At 34.9% G+C, this 19,532-nt stretch overlaps 1 protein-coding gene across 8 annotated transcripts in view; it reads left to right on the forward strand.

The window, feature by feature from the left end:
- The window catches only part of Tanc2 (tetratricopeptide repeat, ankyrin repeat and coiled-coil containing 2), a 467,438-nt gene that overhangs the window by 334,492 nt on the left and 113,414 nt on the right, over window positions 1-19,532 (forward strand). For all 8 annotated transcript variants that reach the window (XM_046460981.2, XM_046460989.2, XM_058584913.1 and 5 more), the window contains 2 exons: window positions 5,089-5,370; window positions 10,031-10,164. In XM_046460981.2, coding sequence (XP_046316937.1) covers window positions 5,089-5,370; window positions 10,031-10,164 — 416 coding nt within the window. The remainder of the gene's footprint in view (window positions 1-5,088; window positions 5,371-10,030; window positions 10,165-19,532) is intronic.

Genomic DNA, 19,532 nt, shown 5'->3' on the forward strand with positions numbered 1-19,532 from the left:
ATTCTGCTGCCCTGCCTATCCCCCCCTCCCCTCCCCTCCCCTCCCCTCCCGTCACTATTCTCTACCCATTCTCTACTGTGACACTTATCTCTTTCTCTTTTTTTTTCTTCCCTTCCCCCTCACATGGACATTGTTTTTGAAGCAATATTTTGTAAAACTCTGATGGAAGACTTGGCAGTCACTTAACACATAATTAAATTAGTGTCACACTGGCACAGAAGACTTATAGATTGAGTAGGACAAACTAGGTAACTGAAACAGACCTACAATAAATAAGATAAAGTAAGCATTTCAAATTAGTGATAATTTCTATCAGTGGGACAATTTCTTAACCATTTGGATGGAAAAAAATAGTTAGGTCCCTACTCTGTACCATACTCCAAAATGAAAGCACTAGAAAAAAAATCAATATTTTTATATTTTTGGATTAGGATCCTTTCAAAGAATAATATTAAAGGTAGAAAGAAACCATAAAGAAAAAGACTGACAATTTTGACCACTTTTTTAACTTGTAAAAGTTAAAAGAAAAATTAGAAAGAAAACTAAAATGCAAAGAAGTATTTCTTTTAAAAACTATGTTATTTGATTAAATATGACAAAGGATTAATGTCTGAATATTCTTACAAATCTACAAAACAAAAGTAGACATCCCAATAGAAATATGAGCACAAGGCATGAGCACACAATTCACAGAGATTGCTAATAGCCAATAAAGATGTTAAAAATACCAAAAACAATGAGATGCCATTTCTACTGTATAAATAAAGATTAATAATACTCTCCAATGATTATGGTGAGAGTGAGAGGAATGTGATTATTCTCACATAAAATCCTTCTGGAGAGCAATTTGACAAGATAGGTCAGAAACACAACCCACTGACCCAGAAATGTTGCTTCAGGCATTTTGTTTCAAGAAAATTATAAGGTACCTGTGCCAAGGTGAATATACAGTGATATTTATCATATTGCTGCTTATAATGTCACTTATCATGAGAGAAACTAGAGCATGATAGGATTCAGACTGCTGCCTAGTGTAGTGGCGCACACCTATAATCCCAGCAACTAGGAATACTGAGGCAGGAAGATTGAAAGTTCCAGGCCAGCCTCAGCAACCTAGCAAGGTCATCAGTTACTTAGAAAGACCCTATCTCAAAATTAAAAAAAATAAAAATGACTGGAGATGTGGCTCAGTGGTCAAGTGCCCTGGGTTCAATCCCTGAAACCAAAAAAATAGATTCAGACTATGAAAAACTTTAGACAAACTAATATTTTTGTACCTCAGTTTCCTCATCTATAAAATGGAAATAGTAATATTCATTAAATAGAACTATTATGCAAGTTAACATGCTTAGAAACAATTCTGGACACATAGTAGTGTTTGTTTATTTTGAATAATAAAGGCCATTTCATTGTAGGCTATGATTGTAACAATAGAAAACCAAGATAATCTCAATATCCAACAATGAGATATTGGCTATGTTAATTATGATTTAGTCATATAATGGAAATTCTATACTTATTAATGTGTATTTATGTTTTTTTAAAGAGAGAGAGAGAGAATTTTTTAATATTTATTTTTTTAGTTTTCGGTGGAAAACTTTATGTGGTGCTGAGGATCGAACCCAGCGGCCGGCGAGCGCGCTACCGCTTGAGCCACATCCCCAGCCCCTATCTTTACGTTTTTAATGGAAAAAATATTTTCACTTTACATTGCTCACTGGAAAGAGCATATTAGGAAACAGTTTGTATAGTATGATTCCATTTGTTTAAAAAATAAGCTAATGTGATCCAGACAAAATTCAAAGAATATGTTAATAGTGTTTCTGTCTGGCTAGTGGGAGAACAGATATTATTTTGTTTATTATTACTAAGTTTTCTATAATGAACATATATGTTACTTATTTTTAAACTAATAATAAAATAGAGGAAACAAGCAGTTCTTCGAGTAAATTGTTTCTGTAAGAACCAGAAGTCCCTCTCCTAGGAATACAGCTCAGAGACTTGAAAACATACAAAAATCTTGTTCATGAATGTTCATAACACCATTATTCATAATAGCCAAAAAGTGGAAGCAACCCAGTGTTCCTCCATCAATAAAAGAATAAGCAAAATGTGGTATATCCATATAATAGAATTTTTGGCAATAAAAAAAATGAAGTGCTTTATGACATTTATTTATGACACAGATGAACCTCCAAAACATTATGCTAAGAGAAGGAAGTCAACACAAAAGGCACATATTTCATGATTTCATTTAAATGAAATGTTCAGAATAGACAATCTGAAGAAAAGAACGTAGTTTTCTGGTTGCTAAGGGCTAGACAGATGAGGCAGTAGAAAGTGACAGCTAAAAATATAGGATTTCTTTGAGGGAATGATGAAAATGTTTAGAGTTTGGATAATAGTAGTATCTGCACAAGTTTGCGAATTCATATACTGAAAATCACTGAATCATGTACTTTAAAAGGGGGAATTTCTTGGAATGTGTATTTTAACTGAAAATAATGTTTAAGAAAAGTAAAATTGGGCTGGGGTTGTGGCTCAGCAGTAGAGCACTCGCCTGGCATGGGCAAGGCCCTGGGTTCGATCCCCAGCACCACATAAAAATAAATTTAAAAAGATACTGTGTCCAACTAAAAAATATTAAAAAAATAAAAAAGAAAAGTAAAATTGAGTCTTGGCTATAAGACACTGGGATTTTTTTTTGTTATTGTTTTGCAGTATTAGGGATTGAACCCAGTGCCTCATGCATGCTAGGCAAGTGCCCTACCACTGTGTTACATCCCTAGCCCTTATTATTTTATTTTTGAGACAGTGTCTCATTAAGTTGTAATCCTCCTACCTCAGCCTTCTCGTAGTTACAATTATAGGCATGTGTCACCACACCCAGCTCTAGATACAGAATTTATTTTAAAACATTCGTTAGCAAATTAAAACCTAATTTTTCACTGAATTCTGTAATTGTATTTATGGTTGGTTTGTTTTGCAGTACTAGCTACCAAAATCAGTTTTACTGCATGCTAGGCAAGCACTCTATCACTGAACTATACCCCAACTACTTAGTTTTGAATTTTAAAAGAGTTTTAAATTTTAAATTTAAATTCATAAGTAAATTATAAATGACCAAATAGTTACATCTTTATAGCCTCCCCTACTTTTTAAATGAAAAGTTTGGCTGTTTTAAAATTGATACAGGAAGATGTTTGTCAGATTTAAGGTGTTTTTTTTAAATATTTGTACTAGTTTTGGAGTTTTTAACTTTACTTAAATGCTCAGTTATCATTCTAATGATTTTTAGACAGGTATTTTGTTTTATTTGAGTTTCATTTTATTGGGTTAAATTTTATTTTATTTTATTTTATTTTATTATTTATTTTGTTTCATTTGGAGACAGGGTCCCAGTTGCCCAGGTGATCCTCTTGCCTCAGCCTCCCAAGTGGCTGAGATTACATGCATGGGATTATTGCCTAATGGTGTCTAACCAGCTCAGAGAGTTTAAATGAGAGTGTGTCTAGTCATGTCTTCTCCAATAAACTGTCAGCTCTAGATCCCATTTTATGGTGTGCAAATGTTTTAAATATGTTTTTAAATAATGTAAGCAGTATAAATAGTTCTCATTTTTGCTTTTATGATTTCCCTTTCACCTGTTCCCATCCCTTTCCCTCCCCTGACCTTTCTTGTGCTCCAAAATACAAAAAAAAAAAAAAAAAAAAAAAAAAAAGAGTTAGAGTGTAATACCTACTTTTTGTAATTTTTTTTTTTTTTTTTGAGACAGGGTCTCTTTAAATTGCTTAGGGCCTTGCTAAGTTGCTAAGGCTTGCGTCAAGCTTGCAGTCCTTCCTCAGCCTCCCAAGTAGCTGGGATTTATAGGCAGGCAATTTCCTCACCTGGCTTAATACCTTCTTTTTAACTAATACTTTCCATAAGCATTTATTGAGCACCTACGATATGTTAAGGCATTATGCTAAAGTTAATGGTACAGAAAGGAAATGTATAGATTCAGACAGTGAAAATGGCATATCAAAGAACTACTCTGGGAACAGTTAGGAGGGCAGTAGTCCATATAGAGATGGCCAGGCAAGACTTCCTTTTATCATCAACATAATTAGAAGGTTGGTATTTGAAACCAAGACACATCTGTGATGTAGTTTTAGAGAACTGTTAAAGTCTAGTTTATGTTTTTCCCTTAGCATATCCATAATTACATAAGCGCAGGAAAGAAATCTTGAGAAAAGTCAAAGGGATCCTCCCCAAGACATGTGTATAAGGCAGAAGTCATTTTTTTTTTAAATTGGCATGAATGCAGGCAGTACAGATGCAGTGACATTGGGTGAAACTTCAGTTTCTGCTTCCATGGCTGCTTAACATGTTTAAGATCTTATAAACCATCAGAATTTTTAGGGGCTTTGCTTCCCCTAATAATATACCCATTATATTAAAAAGCAAAATACCATCAATAATTTAAAGGAATTACTGTCCTCATTGCTGTTTTTAAAGAAATCAACAATCCTATTTACTTTGCACTGCTTTCTACACAACTGATTTTCATCTGATACATACTACTACAGCTATATTGGGTTAAATATGAAATACATCCTTACTGGTTCATAAAGAACTGCTTCCTTAGGCTCTCTGGATGGCCCACTACAGCCTGCTTCACCCCATGTACTACATCCCTGACTCCCTACAATCCAGTAATTAAAAGGTTATCCTCAAGCATAGCTAGAGGCCCTTAGAACCCTTTTTCACTACCTTTGCAAGCTTATTGATTGCTAATACATGGGTCATCCCCATGTTTAATCATTTTGAATATTGCCCTGATTTTCTGATTGTTGGGAGTAACTCATTATTGTTTTGTCAGTTTGCCTTCTGCCGTCTAGTGTAATCAGATGGCTCTAGCACACCTGCATTGCTTTTCTATGTAGGACTCTGCAAAAATTCAGAATTTAATTAGTCTCAGAAAAAGCCCAGAATGCCATCATACTGTAACCCTAATAATCTACTAAAACACACCACTTCCCCCCACCTCCATTTCCCTAAATGTTGACAGTTCCACCTAATTCTCTGTTTTCTTGTCCTTCCTTTTAGTTCGCTTTGCACCATACAGGCCTCCAGATATCTCCCTGAAGCCACTGCTCTTTGAAGTACCCAGTATCACTACAGAGTCGGTGTTCGTTGGCCGGGATTGGGTTTTCCATGAAATAGATGCTCAACTTCAAAGTTCAAATGCCAGTGTGAACCAAGGAGTGGTGATTGTGGGAAACATTGGATTTGGCAAAACTGCCATCATCTCTAGGCTGGTGGCCCTCAGCTGCCATGGTACACGGATGAGACAGATCGCCTCAGATAGCCCACATGCCTCCCCCAAACGTATGTATTCCTTTTTAAAGAATTCCCTACTTAGTTGGGTCTGAAATTTTTTCTGACGTGTGTGTCAGGCAATATACCCTTTTATTTTTTTAATTTATTTATGTATTTGTTCTAATTAGTTATACATGACAGCAGAATGCATTTTAATTCATAGTACACAAATAGAGCACAATTTTTTGTTTCTCTGATTGTACACAAAGTAGAGTCACACCATTTATTCTTTTATTTTTTTGATCTGTAAAATTTGACTTGCATGTGAGTATCATTACTCAGAATTCAGAGAAAGAATATAATACTCTGTGCATCCAATAGTCTTCTATGAGTGACTGAGAAAATCTTTCTCATGGAATAAATTTATGACTCTTCCTGCTGACTGTATGGCTGCTTTGTCCTTTGGATAATGATTACATCACTTGCCTGTGGAGCCATTTGCATCTATCACTGTCAGATTTTCTTCAACCTGTGCCCATTTCTTCTTGTTACATGCCAGCACAATCTGTTCGCAGCCTTCATTTCTTTGCTGTTGATGTCAGTGTGCTCTGATTGGACTTGAGCTTTATTGTGTTCTTGAAGGATTTTTCCTGCTTCCTTTGAAAAGATGATGAGTTCTCATTTGGCTTCTTTTATCACAACTTTAATGATCACCACCAGTCTCTTGTTTGATTATTTTAAAACACTCATATGGTACGTATTATATGCCAAAGAGACTCTAAGAGCTTTACAAATACTAATTCATCCAATCCTTTTATAAACTCAGTGAGGTTGTTCCTGTTGTCTTCATTTCACAAAGAAGTAATCTGGGGCTCAGAGAGGTTAAATAAACCTCCCAGGTTTTAACTGCCAATAAATGGTGAAACTAAGAATTCTGGTTTCAGAGGCCATTCTCTCACTCATTTTTCTGTGTGGCTTCTCCTTATTGGTAAAACTCACTCAAGTAAAGAAAATAAAAGAATGTATATAAATGTTCTTTCTGTATATACCATATGTATAGCATCCATTTACCTTGTTTCTTTTAATTGTGTCAGAACATAAAAGAAAGCTGTGGCTCTACTAGTCCAAATCAGTAATCTAGCCCACCACACTTTGAGATAACCTCTATAAATGGTTTGTATGAGATCATAGTAGTTATGGGGTCTAAAGTCAGGAACCCACTAAATACCCTTCAGATATCCTGGCTTCCTACTGAAATTAGTATTCTTTTATCAAAAAGACAGATTGCCTCTGGTAAAGTTATGAATGTCTAACCTGTAGAAGAAAACTAACTTCTATGAAGAAAATCAGTTGAAAAAGAAATAACCCTCTTTACCAGTGTATGGTAAGAAATGTTATGAAAGAATTCTTATCTTAAGGGGAATGTCATGTTTAGATTCTAAATGAAACTTTTCTAAGGTAGACTAACATACTACTCTGAGAGTCAGAAACCCAGGATTTGTGTCCCAGCATTCAAATTGACCGCAGTACTTTGTGACCTTGAGAATTTCACTTTAATTGTTTAGATCTCAGTTTTCTCATCTGCAAAATGAAGCAGTATGGTTAAAATTTTGCTTCTGAGAATATTTTCATGGTTGAAAGTAAATTTTCACACTATTATACTATTTTCCTTCAAGTGCTTAAAGTCTATCACACAAAACTACCTTTTATCTGAGTTGTCCAAGAGGTAAGCTATTTTCATGTGTCAGAAAGAAAACCAGATAGCTAATAGTCTCTGACTCCTCTTTATATCAGTGTTGTAGATAATAGAGTGGTAGAATCATACATGACAGTAGATAAGTCCTAAGGGCAAGAATAGCTGCTTTCCCAGAAAGCAAAGGTAACTGGGAATAAGAGCAAGAGTTAATTGAAAATAGTCCATGTACTCCCCAAAGCAGAGATTCTTTAAAGGTAGTTCACTAAGTTATTATCTAATATAATCCATTGCCTTTTATCTCCTGAAAATCTCCAAAACACTGGGACATTCTGCATTCATGAGATAAATGCCCATTGTTGAGACTATAGATTTGGCCTGATAGTGAACTTTAAAAACTTCAAGCTGAGAGGACAGTACATATCTGTAATCCCAGCTACTTGGAAGGCTGAGAAAGGAGGATTACAGGTTCAAGGTCAGCCTAGCCAATTTAGCGAAATCTAAAAGGAAGGGCTGGAATTGTGGCTCAGTGGTAGAGCAATTACCTAGCCACATGTAAGGCACTAGGCCCGATCCTTGGCACCACATAAAAAATAACTAAATAAAATAAAGTGTGTCTATCTACAACTAAAAATATTTCTTAAAACTTTTCTTAAAATTCAAATTAAAAGGGCTGGAAGGATAGCCCAGTGGTAAAGTGCCTTAAGTTCAATCCCCATTACTGAGAAAAAAAATTTTTTTTGAATAATCAGGAGAGATACAGTATGTGATAATATATCTATCAGAATTACATAGAAATAGCATTGCCTTATACAGAGTAATTATTTTTGTAATCTGTTGATTAAACTACATCTTTGTAATCTGTTAGTCAAACTATATTCTACCACTACCATCTTAACAGCCTAGTAGTCCTTAAAGAAGAATCAAGGGGCTGGGGATGTGGCTCAAGCGGTAGCGCGCTCGCCTGGCATGCGTGCGGCCCGGGTTCCATCCTCAGCACCACATACGATCAAAGATGTTGTGTCTGCCAAAAACTGAAAAATAAATATTGAAATTTAAAAAAAAAAAGAAGAATCAAGAATAAGTAACTGATATAATGCAAGCTATTTTTCAGCATAAATTTGTTATTAAATGAGCTGGCACTTAAAAGGTTACTTGCAGCAGCAGAATTTTTTCATTAATCAATAAGAAAGATGTCAGAGGGTTAGCCTAATTTTTTACAGAGTTTAACTTACATTAAACTTGAATAGGTTTATCTGGTATCTCACTGGCCTTCATAATCTTTGGTCATTGGTATCAGAGATGTAATTGTACTAATAATGAAAATAAATGAAAAGCTATGGTGCTTCTGGCTCCCCTCCAACCCACCCACCCCCACCAAGTCATCTGTTCTTTCTTTTACAGTACTTCATTGCCTGGCTTTCTTTTCTTTACAGACAGTCCCTCAGCCTGCCCCCTCATTGTCATTTCCCTGGTAAAGTACAGAAAAGCTGTCAAAGCAGGCACTACCCTATCATCCTTCTTTCCACCTACTTTCCCAAATCTCACTTCTCCCATCATTCTCTGCCACCATCACCTGTACCCCCAACACACACACACACACACACACACACACACAAAAAAAACATTTTGTGAAAATAGACCTGTTGTATAATTCAGATATTGTAACATTAACTACAGCTATTCTCAGTGCAGTAGAGAAGTTCTTTTAATACAAGACTATGTTTTCCTATCACTAAAATGGCCCAATGATAGTTACTTGAATTTGACATTTGTTGACAGCTACTAAACCCCCAAATAGATGCTAGGTCAGTAACCCCCACTCTCCCTACTCTGCTCATTTCATAAGTCTGTTTTGCCATTTTGATGTGCATACGAACTACCACCTATTAACTTTTATTTCTACTGTGTTCTGAATATCAAATAGAAAATAAGACTCTGAAAGACAAAAAAATAAGGGCATCTCCAAAAGGGACCAGCTAGAAGTCAGAATATTTGAATAATAATTACACACAAAATTAAAATCAAAATAATGGGGAGAGTGGGGGGGAATAAACACCATGAATAATAACAGTGACAGATAATCACTGAACTTTGCCTCTATTCAAAATGTCATGTATTTCTTCAGACTTTTATACACTGCCATCTCCTATACCCACCACCCTGCCATTATTAAGAACTTATTTCGTAACCAAGGAATCTACCAGTTGGATGAAAGAAATCTAAATTCACTCTTACTGGTAAGGAGTTAAGTGAAGACTACCTTCTTTTTTTCAATAACTATTGGCCATCAAATAATGAATTCAAATATTTGTTTAGTGCCTGTTTTAGAAATATGGTCTTATTTATAAATATGGCTTATAATTTCTAGTAGTACTTAAGAATATGTTTTCTAAATTACAGGAACAAATAGAATTTTTTTTAAAAAATTGTAATCTTATGGAACTATAATTTACAACCATGCAGTTCACTCATTTAAAGTATTCAGTTCAGCTTATACAAAAATCATTAGTCTAATATTAGAACATTTTTATCCTACTAAAAGAAACCCATGACTCTTAGTAGTAAATCCCTTTTTTCCCACAAATCCCTTACCTCCGGCCCCAGAAAACCCCTAGTTTACTTTCTGTTTCTATGGGTTTCCCTATTTGGGGCATTTCATATAAATAGAATCATAAAAGGGTCATTTTGACTGACTTCTTTGACAGCATAGTGTTTTCAAGGAACATCTATGTTGTATATCTCATTTCTTTTTATTGTCATGTTTAATCCATTGTTTGTCTATATTGCATTTTATCTATTCATCAGTTGATTGACATTTGAGCTATTTTCTGGTTTTTGCCTATTTTGATCATGCTTCTCTGAACATTTGTGTACAAGTTTTTGTGTAGATATGAGTTTTTATCTCTATTGGGCATATAGCTTGGAGGGGAATTGCTGAATTGCTGGGTCATAGAACAAATGGAATTAACTAATCATCCTTTAGTTCAGGCTTATATGATTATCTGATGCAAACATCTCATCTTTTTAATCCAGATGTGGATGCCAACAGAGAGTTGCCACTCACACAGCCACCTTCAGCTCACTCATCTATCACAAGTGGGAGCTGCCCAGGAACTCCAGAAATGCGTAGGCGACAGGAAGAAGCTATGCGAAGATTAGCCTCACAGGTAAAACAGAATTCCCAAACTGGGGACATGCTGTTTGCATTTTAACATTAAGGCAAAAATAGGGAGAGCCTTGGCAAAGTAAAAAAATATATGTGAAGATATACCATGAGAATGTGGAGAAAAGTTTCTGGGTTTTTTCATTTGTTGTTATCCCTAGGGGAAAAAATACCTTATTGTGATGGAATCAGAACCTTAGAGTTGGAATAACTTAGAAATGGAGTCTTCTGAGGAATCAATAAGGAAGTAGAAACTCAAAGAAGTTACATGGTTTACCCACGATCACAGTATAAGTAGTTAATAGTTTTTTTTACTTTTCTTTCTAGCTCAAAACTCTTTCTTTATATTATTCTGTCTATATTATGCTATACTTTATACTTATACTATATTTATACTTTATATATACATTTGTACATTTTTTATGTTTGAGTTTGAAATTTCTCTTTTTCTCAAAGTAACATATACATAGAAAATCAAGTAATGCTCAAAACAAGCAGTTTCCTTTCTCTTCTCAACTCATCCATTCCTGAAAAGCAGCCACTTTCAATTGTCTGGCTTTTTTAATCTCAATATTTTTAAATAATACCCATATATTGCTCTAACTTTTCTTATTCATTTACACGTTATCTCTTGCTTATTATAATGATGAGGATAGCTCTTTCACTTTCCTCCTGTCATGCTCCAAGCACAATTACATCATGATTTTTGACTGAAACCCTATTACAATATTTTAAGCATTAATACTGTGCAATCATGATTCACTCTGGAACAAAGGACAACATTTTCTTCTTAAAAAAATTCTATGGGATTTATGAAATGCCTCATTTTAAATTGTACTTATTTTTCTTCAAATCTTTGACTAAGTCATTCCATAATTCTTACTATAATTTTATAAAGTGCATCTTAGTACTACTTTTCATGCTTATCAGTTAAATTTTCCCCTCAGAGATATCCATTCTAAAGCCCATGAAGCTCAGTCTAGACCCAGGATGTTCTTAAGGCTTGCCACCTTTTTATTTTTTTATTTTTTTTTTCTTTTCTCAGTTCTTTTTTTTTTTTAATTTTTTATTGTTGGCTGTTCAAAACATTACATAGTTCTTGATATATCATATTTCACAATTTGATTCAAGTGGGTTATGAGCTCCCATTTTTACCCCATATACAGATTGCAGAATCACATCAGTTACACATCCATTGATTTACATATTGCCATACTAGTGTCTGTTGTATTCTGCTGCCTTTCCTATCCTCTACTATCCCCCCTACCCTCCCCTCCCCTCCCCTCCCCTCCTCTCTCTCTGCTCCCTCTACTGACATTCGTTTGTCCCCCTTATGTTATTTTTCCCCTTCCCCTCACTTCCTCTTGTATGTACTTTTGTATAACTCTGAGGGTCTCCTTCCATTTCCATGCACTTTCTCTTCTCTCTCCCTTTCCCTCCCACCTCTCATCCCTGTTTAATGTTAATCTTCTTCTCATGCTCTTCGACCCTACTCTGTTCTTAGTTACTCTCCTTATATCAAAGAAGACATTTGGCATTTGTTTTTTAGGGATTGGCTAGCTTCACTTAGCATAATCTGCTCTAATGCCATCCATTTCCCTGTAAATTCTATGATTTTGTCATTTTTTAATGCAGAGTAATACTCCATTGTGTATAAATGCCACATTTTTTTTATCCATTCATCCATTGAAGGGCATCTAGGTTGGTTCCACAGTCTAGCTATTGTGAATTGTGCTGCTATGAACATCGATGTAGCAGTGTCCCTGTAGCATGCTCTTTTTAGGTCTTTAGGGAATAGACCGAGAAGGGGAATAGCTGGGTCAAATGGTGGCTCCATTCCCAGCTTTCCAAGAAATCTCCATACTGCTTTCCAAATTGGCTGCACCAATTTGCAGTCCCACCAGCAATGTACAAGTGTACCCTTTTCCCCACATCCTCGCCAGCACTTGTTGTTGTTTGACTTCATAATGGCTGCCAATCTAACTGGAGTGAGATGGTATCTTAGGGTGGTTTTGATTTGCATTTCTCTGACTGCTAGAGATGGTGAGCATTTTTTCATGTACTTGTTGATTGATTGTATGTCCTCCTCTGAGAAGTGTCTGTTCAGGTCCTTGGCCCATTTGTTGATTGGGTTGTTTGTTCTCTTATTGTCTAATTTTTTGAGTTCTTTGTATACTCTGGATATTAGGGCTCTATCTGAAGTGTGAGGAGTAAAGATTTGTTCCCAGGATGTAGGCTCTCTATTTACCTCTCTTATTGTATCTTTTGCTGAGAAAAAACTTTTTAGTTTGAGTAAGTCCCATGTGTTGATTCTAGTTATTAACTTTTGTGCTATGGGTGTCCTATTGAGGAATTTGGAGCCCGACCCCACAGTATGTAGATCGTAGCCAACTTTTTCTTCTATCAGACGGCGTGTCTCTGATTTGATATCAAGCTCCTTGATCCATTTTGAATTCACTTTTGTGCATGGCGAGAGAAAGGGATTCAGTTTCATTTTGTTGCATATGGATTTCCAGTTTTCCCAGCACCATTTGTTGAAGATGCTATCCTTCCTCCATTGCATGCTTTTAGCCCCTTTATCAAATATAAGGTAGTTGTAGTTTTGTGGATTGGTTTCTGTGTCCTCTATTCTGTACCATTGGTCCACCCGCCTGTTTTGGTACCAGTACCATGCTGTTTTTGTTACTATTGCTCTGTAGTATAGTTTGAAGTCTGGTATCGCTATACCGCCTGATTCACACTTCCTGCTTAGCATTGTTTTTGCTATTCTGGGTCTTTTGTTTTTCCATATGAATTTTATTTTGAAAATTATTATCACTTCTCTTTTATCCCATATCACCTTCTTTCTTGATTTTATTCTTCATTTTCTTGGAACAGATCCTCCAGGAGCTTCCTAAGAAATTATGCATATAACATAAGTTTTTTGAGACTTAACATTTCCAGAAGCATCTTTATTCTATGCTCATACGCTTCTGTTTGTTTGACATAATATATCACTCTAGATTAAAAATTATTATCCCTCATATTTTGAAGGCATTGATTGCCCCATTGTCTTGAACTTCAAAATTGATGTCAAATAATCTGATACTATTCTTATTCAAAATTCTTTGTATATACCTTTTTTCTCTCCAGAAGCTTTTAAGATCTTTTTTATCACCATATTCTTGGATCTTTTTTCATAATTATGTTGGTACATAGCAAGCCCTAAAAATAGTGTTTAATTTTGGAAAATGCTTTTGTATTGTTTATCAATAATTTCCTCCTGTTCTGTCATTTTATAACTCTTGTTAACTTGTTAATAGGAGCTAATCAAAAATTAGATTTCCTGTGCTGATACTCTAGTTTTCTTAAATTTCTATCCTGTTTTTCATGTTCTCATTTTTGGTTTTGGATTTTTTTTTCCTTATAAGCCACTTTGGTAGATTTCTTCAACATTACTTTCCAATCCTTTTGGGACTCCCCCCAAAAAAAAAAAAAAAATATATATATATATATATATATATATATATATATATATATTGGCAATCATTATTTTAATTTCCAGTAGTTTTTTTTCTTTTTCTGCAGTTGTCCCCCTTTTTATTTAGCATCCTATTCATGTTTTATGTATGCAGTGTGTTCTCTTTTCCTTTATGATTAGGTACTGAAAAACTAATTGGAAGTTTGTGTGTGCAGACAGCAAGATGATCCATTCTTTATTGAAAATACCCAAAAGTCAGTGTCCATATTCTCTAGCAAAGAATCCTCCAGTTTCTTGCCTGGGTGCCAGCAATCTGGAGCTGGGTAGAAGAGGGATAGGGTTTTACCAGTCAGTGTATGACTTTTGCTAAAGCCCTCCCTAGCTTTTTTTCTTTTTTTTTTCTTTTTTTTTTTTTTTTTTTGGTTCTGCACCTTATCCCTACCTTTGTCTATGTTTGGTGTCCCTAAGTCTAGATTCTCTCCTATTTAGTTTCTCTAGTTAAATATAATTTTCATTCCACTGACTCTTGAGGAGATTATCACCTGGCTGGACAGGGTGTGGAAATGGAGATATGGGGATGTAAACTTTACAGAAATTCTGTTTTCAGCTCCCTTCCTCACACTCATCTTCCACTGTACCTGGGGCTTCTAATTCCTATGCTTTTCTGAAATTTTAAAGATGGTCTGTAATAGTGTAAGGTTATAATTTTTTTTCGATCTGGCTAAGAGCCAGAAGCAGCTGTTTCCCCAATTTACATTATTAATTACCCCCACAGATTAGCATACACTCATCTACAAATGAGCTTCTGTAAACAGAAATTTCACTCAGATTTATTCCTCACTCATTGTAAGTTCAAAAGAGACATCTGTTTTTCCCTGAATATTCTCTGTGTAAATGGTCCCCAATTTCTTCTTTTTTAGAACAAGTAGAATAAATATTGTAGAAATATGTGAATGCTGAGGAGCTTCCACCATCAGTCTTTCAGCTATTCATTTAGAATATAACTTTGGAAGCACCAAAAATCCAAAACTAAAGATAAATCAGTGAAAAAAAAACAGACACAAATCTCTATATTATGTAGCTCACATTTTCATGGTGGGAAGATAATAAACAGATAAATATGTAATATGTCAGGTAATTGTTAAAAAAAATCTTAGAGAATTAAGTCTTCTTGTTAAGTCTTAGTTCCTCTCTTAGCAAGAAAAGTCCCAAGATATTTATGTTCAATATTTAGAAAATGTTAAATATTGTAGTCAGCACATGCTTGTAATCCCAGTGTCTTGAGAGGCTAAGGCAGGAGGATCACAAGTTCAAGGCCAGCCTTAGCAGATAGCAGCAATTTAGCAAGGCCCTGTCTCAAAATATAAAAAGACTGGGGATGTAGTTCAGTGGTAAGGTACTCCTGGGTTTAATCCCCAGTGAAAAAAGAAAATGTTACATACATTTATAGGAAATTTGACTATTTCTACTTAGTTGAGAAGTATATTTTAAATTTTATGGTTATTTCTTCCTTAAGCAAATAAATAAATCTGTTTGCACCTAGAGGTGAGATACATTTAGGGATTTTTTTGTTTTTGTTATGTTTTATGGTATTAAGGATCAAACTCAGTCTCTCATGCATGCTAGGCAAGTGCTCTACCATTGAGCTATATCACCAGCCCTTTTTATTTTTTATTTTGAGGCAAGTTCTCATCAAGTTGCCCAGGTTAGCTTCAAACTTACCAGGCTCTGGCCTCAGTCTCATGAGTAGCTGGAATTACAAGCCTGTGCCACCAAGCCTGGATGGGATATGTTCAAGTTTGTGCTAAACACTGTTTAAGAAATGCCCCAGGAGGAGTGGGGAGGGATTTGTGGCTCAGCACTAGAACAATCACCTAGCACATGCAAGGCACTGGGGGTTCGATCCTCAGCACCACTAAAAATAAACAAATGAAATAAAGATATTGTGCCCAACTATAATTAAAAAAATTAAAAAAAAAAAAAGAAATGCCCCACTGAGTTAGGTGGTACATGCCTGTAATCCCAGTGGCTCAGAGGGCTGAGGCAGGAGGACCAGGAGTTCAAAGCCTGCCTCAGCAATGGCAAGGAGCTAAGCAACTCAGTGAGACCCTATCTCTAAATAAAATACAAAATAGGGCTGGGGGTGTGGCTTGGTGGTTGAGTGCCCCTGAGTTCAATCCCCGGTATCCAAAAAAAGAAAGAAAAAAGAAATGGCCCCTTCAATTAAAATTTAATGTTATCCCAGTAATTGTGCTACATGTTACAGTTCAGCTATGCAAGTTTATGCTGTGAAAGCATAGGGCAGAAACTAGCAGTCTTGTTTCTCACCAATAATAAATCAATAAGCAGACATTAACTTTCCAATGAGATTTTCAAATCTGCTAGTATTTTGATGAAGTAGGCTAATATTCAAAAAATTTTGAAACCTATTGATTTGACAGAGTTATTTATGTCAGTTCTTATATATCAGTAATTACCGTTGGTATTTCACAATATTATTGCTCCTTCTGGTGCTGCTAATTGAGAGTTTTTGTTATTACTTTAGAACAGTTTTATTTCTCAAAGAAACAGTTTGCACTTGAAGTATAGCAAATTTTGCTAGGTCAGCATCTCTCAAGCAAATCTCCTATATTTCTTCTGAAATGCCTTCAGAATAGAGAGGCACAGAGATTTTATTCTGGGCCTTGCCTGCATATGTAAATTTAACTATAACAGCAATGGTACATACAGAATTCATAGGACATAGAGACATTGGCTTCCATTTGCTAAGGACTTAATATGTGTTGCTGCTCAGTACTATTTTTTATTTTTGTTGTCTTGTTCATTCTTATCTTAACCCTATGAGTTGTTTAATTATCTTCATTTTACAGATGAGAAACTGTGTCTCTAGCAATTACTTTTTTCAAAGTCATACTGTTAATAAATAGCAAAGCTAGTAATCAAAGCCAGTATTAAGTAATCCTGTTATTATCCTCATTCTGTAAATGAGGAAACAGAGCTCTAAGAATAAATAACTTACCTCAGTATATTAGTGAGTCGAGATTTAAATTGAGTCAGGCAGGCTTCAGAACCTATTCTTTTAACCACTGCTGCCTCTCTCGTTTTTTAGTATTCTATCAGTCATTGAATTTGGCTTCAAAGCTAAATAAATAAATAAATAAAGGTGATGAAGATGTTCCTTTCAGTCATTTTGTCAAGTTAAAATTCTTCTAGGAAGCTGAGATTGTGGCTCAGTGGCAGAGCACTTGCCTCCACGTATGAGGAGTACCACATAAAAATAAATATATGAAATGAAGGTATTGTGTTTATCTACAACTATAAAAATATATTTTTTAATTATTCTAAAAGATTTTTATGCAACTAGAAGCTCTTGTCATACTAGAAGCTAATGCATATGAAATAAATTAATACATATGAAATAAGCTAATTTGAGAAACCAGGTAATTTTAAGAAATGTCACAGACACAAAAAGTACAGGTTTAAAAAAAAATATGTAAGTAAAAAGACTAGAACATGCCCTATCAGGGAGGATGTCAAATGATCACTGCTCTTAAAATTGTTGCTGCTGCTGTTAAAGCTATCAGCCAAAGAGGTAGTCATTTAAGCAATCTTGTGACATTGAGCATGTTGAACATAATGTGGAGATGTGAGCCAGGCGTGGGCGCACGTGCGTGCACACACTCACACAGCCAAAATGGAAGAGATGGGCATAAAACAACCTAAAATTTAATTTGTATTGCTGTGACTGTTCTTTTTTTTTTAAGATTTGCATTTAAGAGAAATTAGGCCCAAAATAAACAATAAATAACCTGTAAATTATGTTATATATAATTTGTCTAGGGCTTTTTCCTCTGAATATTCACACTGAAGTTTTATAGTCAGATTCAGATTTCACCTACATTCAGAATACTAAATATGGAAAAACAACCTTGTTCACTTGTCTATTTCTATATTTTTTTATCTGCCTTTTCCACTAGAATGTGTCAATTTTAAATGTTCAGCACTGTATCCCCAGCTCCTAGAGCAACGCTTGGCACTTAAATTCTTGAAACATGAATAAAACAATTCTAGACTATTCTCTATGCTGAAGCCTGAGTAATCACTAAAATAAATTTGGTTTTCGTGCTTAGAGCCAGCAAATGACTCCATGTTGCCCTAGAGTGAAACCCAAATTCTCTTCTTAAAATATCACATGAACTGTAATGAAAGTGCCTTTGCTTTTAAATATCTAGCCCCAAGCTAGACATCTTGAACCAGATAATTCTTTGGGGGATATTGGTATTGTCCTGTGTATTGTGGGAAGTTAGTTCTATCCACTTCCCCTAATATTCTCTCAAGCCCCCATTATGACAACCAAAAATGTCTCCAGATATTGCCAAATATTCCCTGGGAAACAAAACCACTCTTAGTTGAAAACCTATCATTCCCCATTCACACTCTAACTACGATAAAATTAATTTCAATTCCTTGAGAGTGTAAATCTTTGTTTTGCCTTCGGATTTTTACACATACTGTACCCTCTACCTGGAACACTGGCACGCCCATATTCACTTCATCCTCCTTAATATCTCAGCTTAAGTATTTCTTTGGCTGTCTTCAGTTACCTTAAGGTGGCCCTGCTTTATTTTACCCCAGCACCCTATATTTCCTCTTTCATAATACTTATCTCACTGTTTTTTATAACTTGCTTAATTGCCTCTCTTTCCTGCTAAACTGTAAAGAATAGACAGGGATTATATTTCCAGAATCTAGCATAATGCCTAGCATACAGTGGAAGTTCAATTTACATTTTTGAATGAATACAAATGCCAGTATTTTCTATTATGAAATCTTAGGGCATCAAATTAGGTACTTACTTATAATAATGGTTTCCAACCCACTTATTATTGTCAAATCTGAATCAGATTCATATACCTCCAAGAATGAATCTCAATAGAGTCTGGAATTCCACCAATCTTCTGAGACAAAAGTTTTATAAACTATTATTAAATGTGCTTAGAACTGATCATTTTGTGTCAGATGTACTTCTATAGGAATCCAGATGAACTAATTAAATTAGTCACTTTCTTTTAAAGATTTGCACTTGATATTGGGCCTAACTCCCCTTGACTCAAGTAATCTATAGTTGAATAGTAGCAATCTACAGTATACAGCTATTTAGGTCTAGAATTATAACAAAGCTATACATTACACTGAGCTCTGCCAAAGCTAATTAACAGGGTACTGACTACCCAGTGTTGAAATATACTATAACACCTCTATAATCAAACAGTGTGGTACTGGTGTGTGAGTAGAGGAACAGAACAGAAAATTCATAGTTAGACCCAAATATGTATGGATGCTTAGTATGCAACAAGGGTAGCATCTTAGATCACTAAAGTAAAAACGGACTTTTTAATTAAATAGTGCTGGAACAACTAAGTGATATATATATGAGAGATAAATTAATACATTTCTCATACCATGCACAAGAGTAAACTCCAAATGGAGTAGGGATCCAAATATAAAAAATGAAATTATACAAAAACATTGAAATCATACAAATAATAGTGAAAATATGAGTGACTTCATCTTTGACTTTGGTGAAGGGAAAGGCTTTTTAAGATCTAAATCTAGAAAAATAGAAGAAAAGATTGATAAATATAAATGCAACATGACCAAAAAGCACTAGAAACAAAATCAAAGACAACTAATAAGTTGAAAGGAAATATTCGTAACATACCCTGAAATCACAGTTAACAAAAACAGACAAATGAGATGGTATCAAATGAACAGCTTCTACATAGCAAAGGAAATAATTAACAGTGTAAAAAGACAGCCCACAGAACAGGAAAAAATGTACATAAGCCATACTCTGATAAAGGGTTAATATCCAAAATATGTAAGGGACTCAACTCTGTAGCAAAAAAATA

Source organism: Marmota monax, unplaced genomic scaffold (genome assembly GCF_021218885.2).
Source record: "Marmota monax isolate L192 unplaced genomic scaffold, Marmota_monax_Labrador192_F-V1.1 WCK01_AAM20220418_F8-fsc00319, whole genome shotgun sequence".
NCBI lineage: Eukaryota > Metazoa > Chordata > Mammalia > Rodentia > Sciuridae > Marmota > Marmota monax.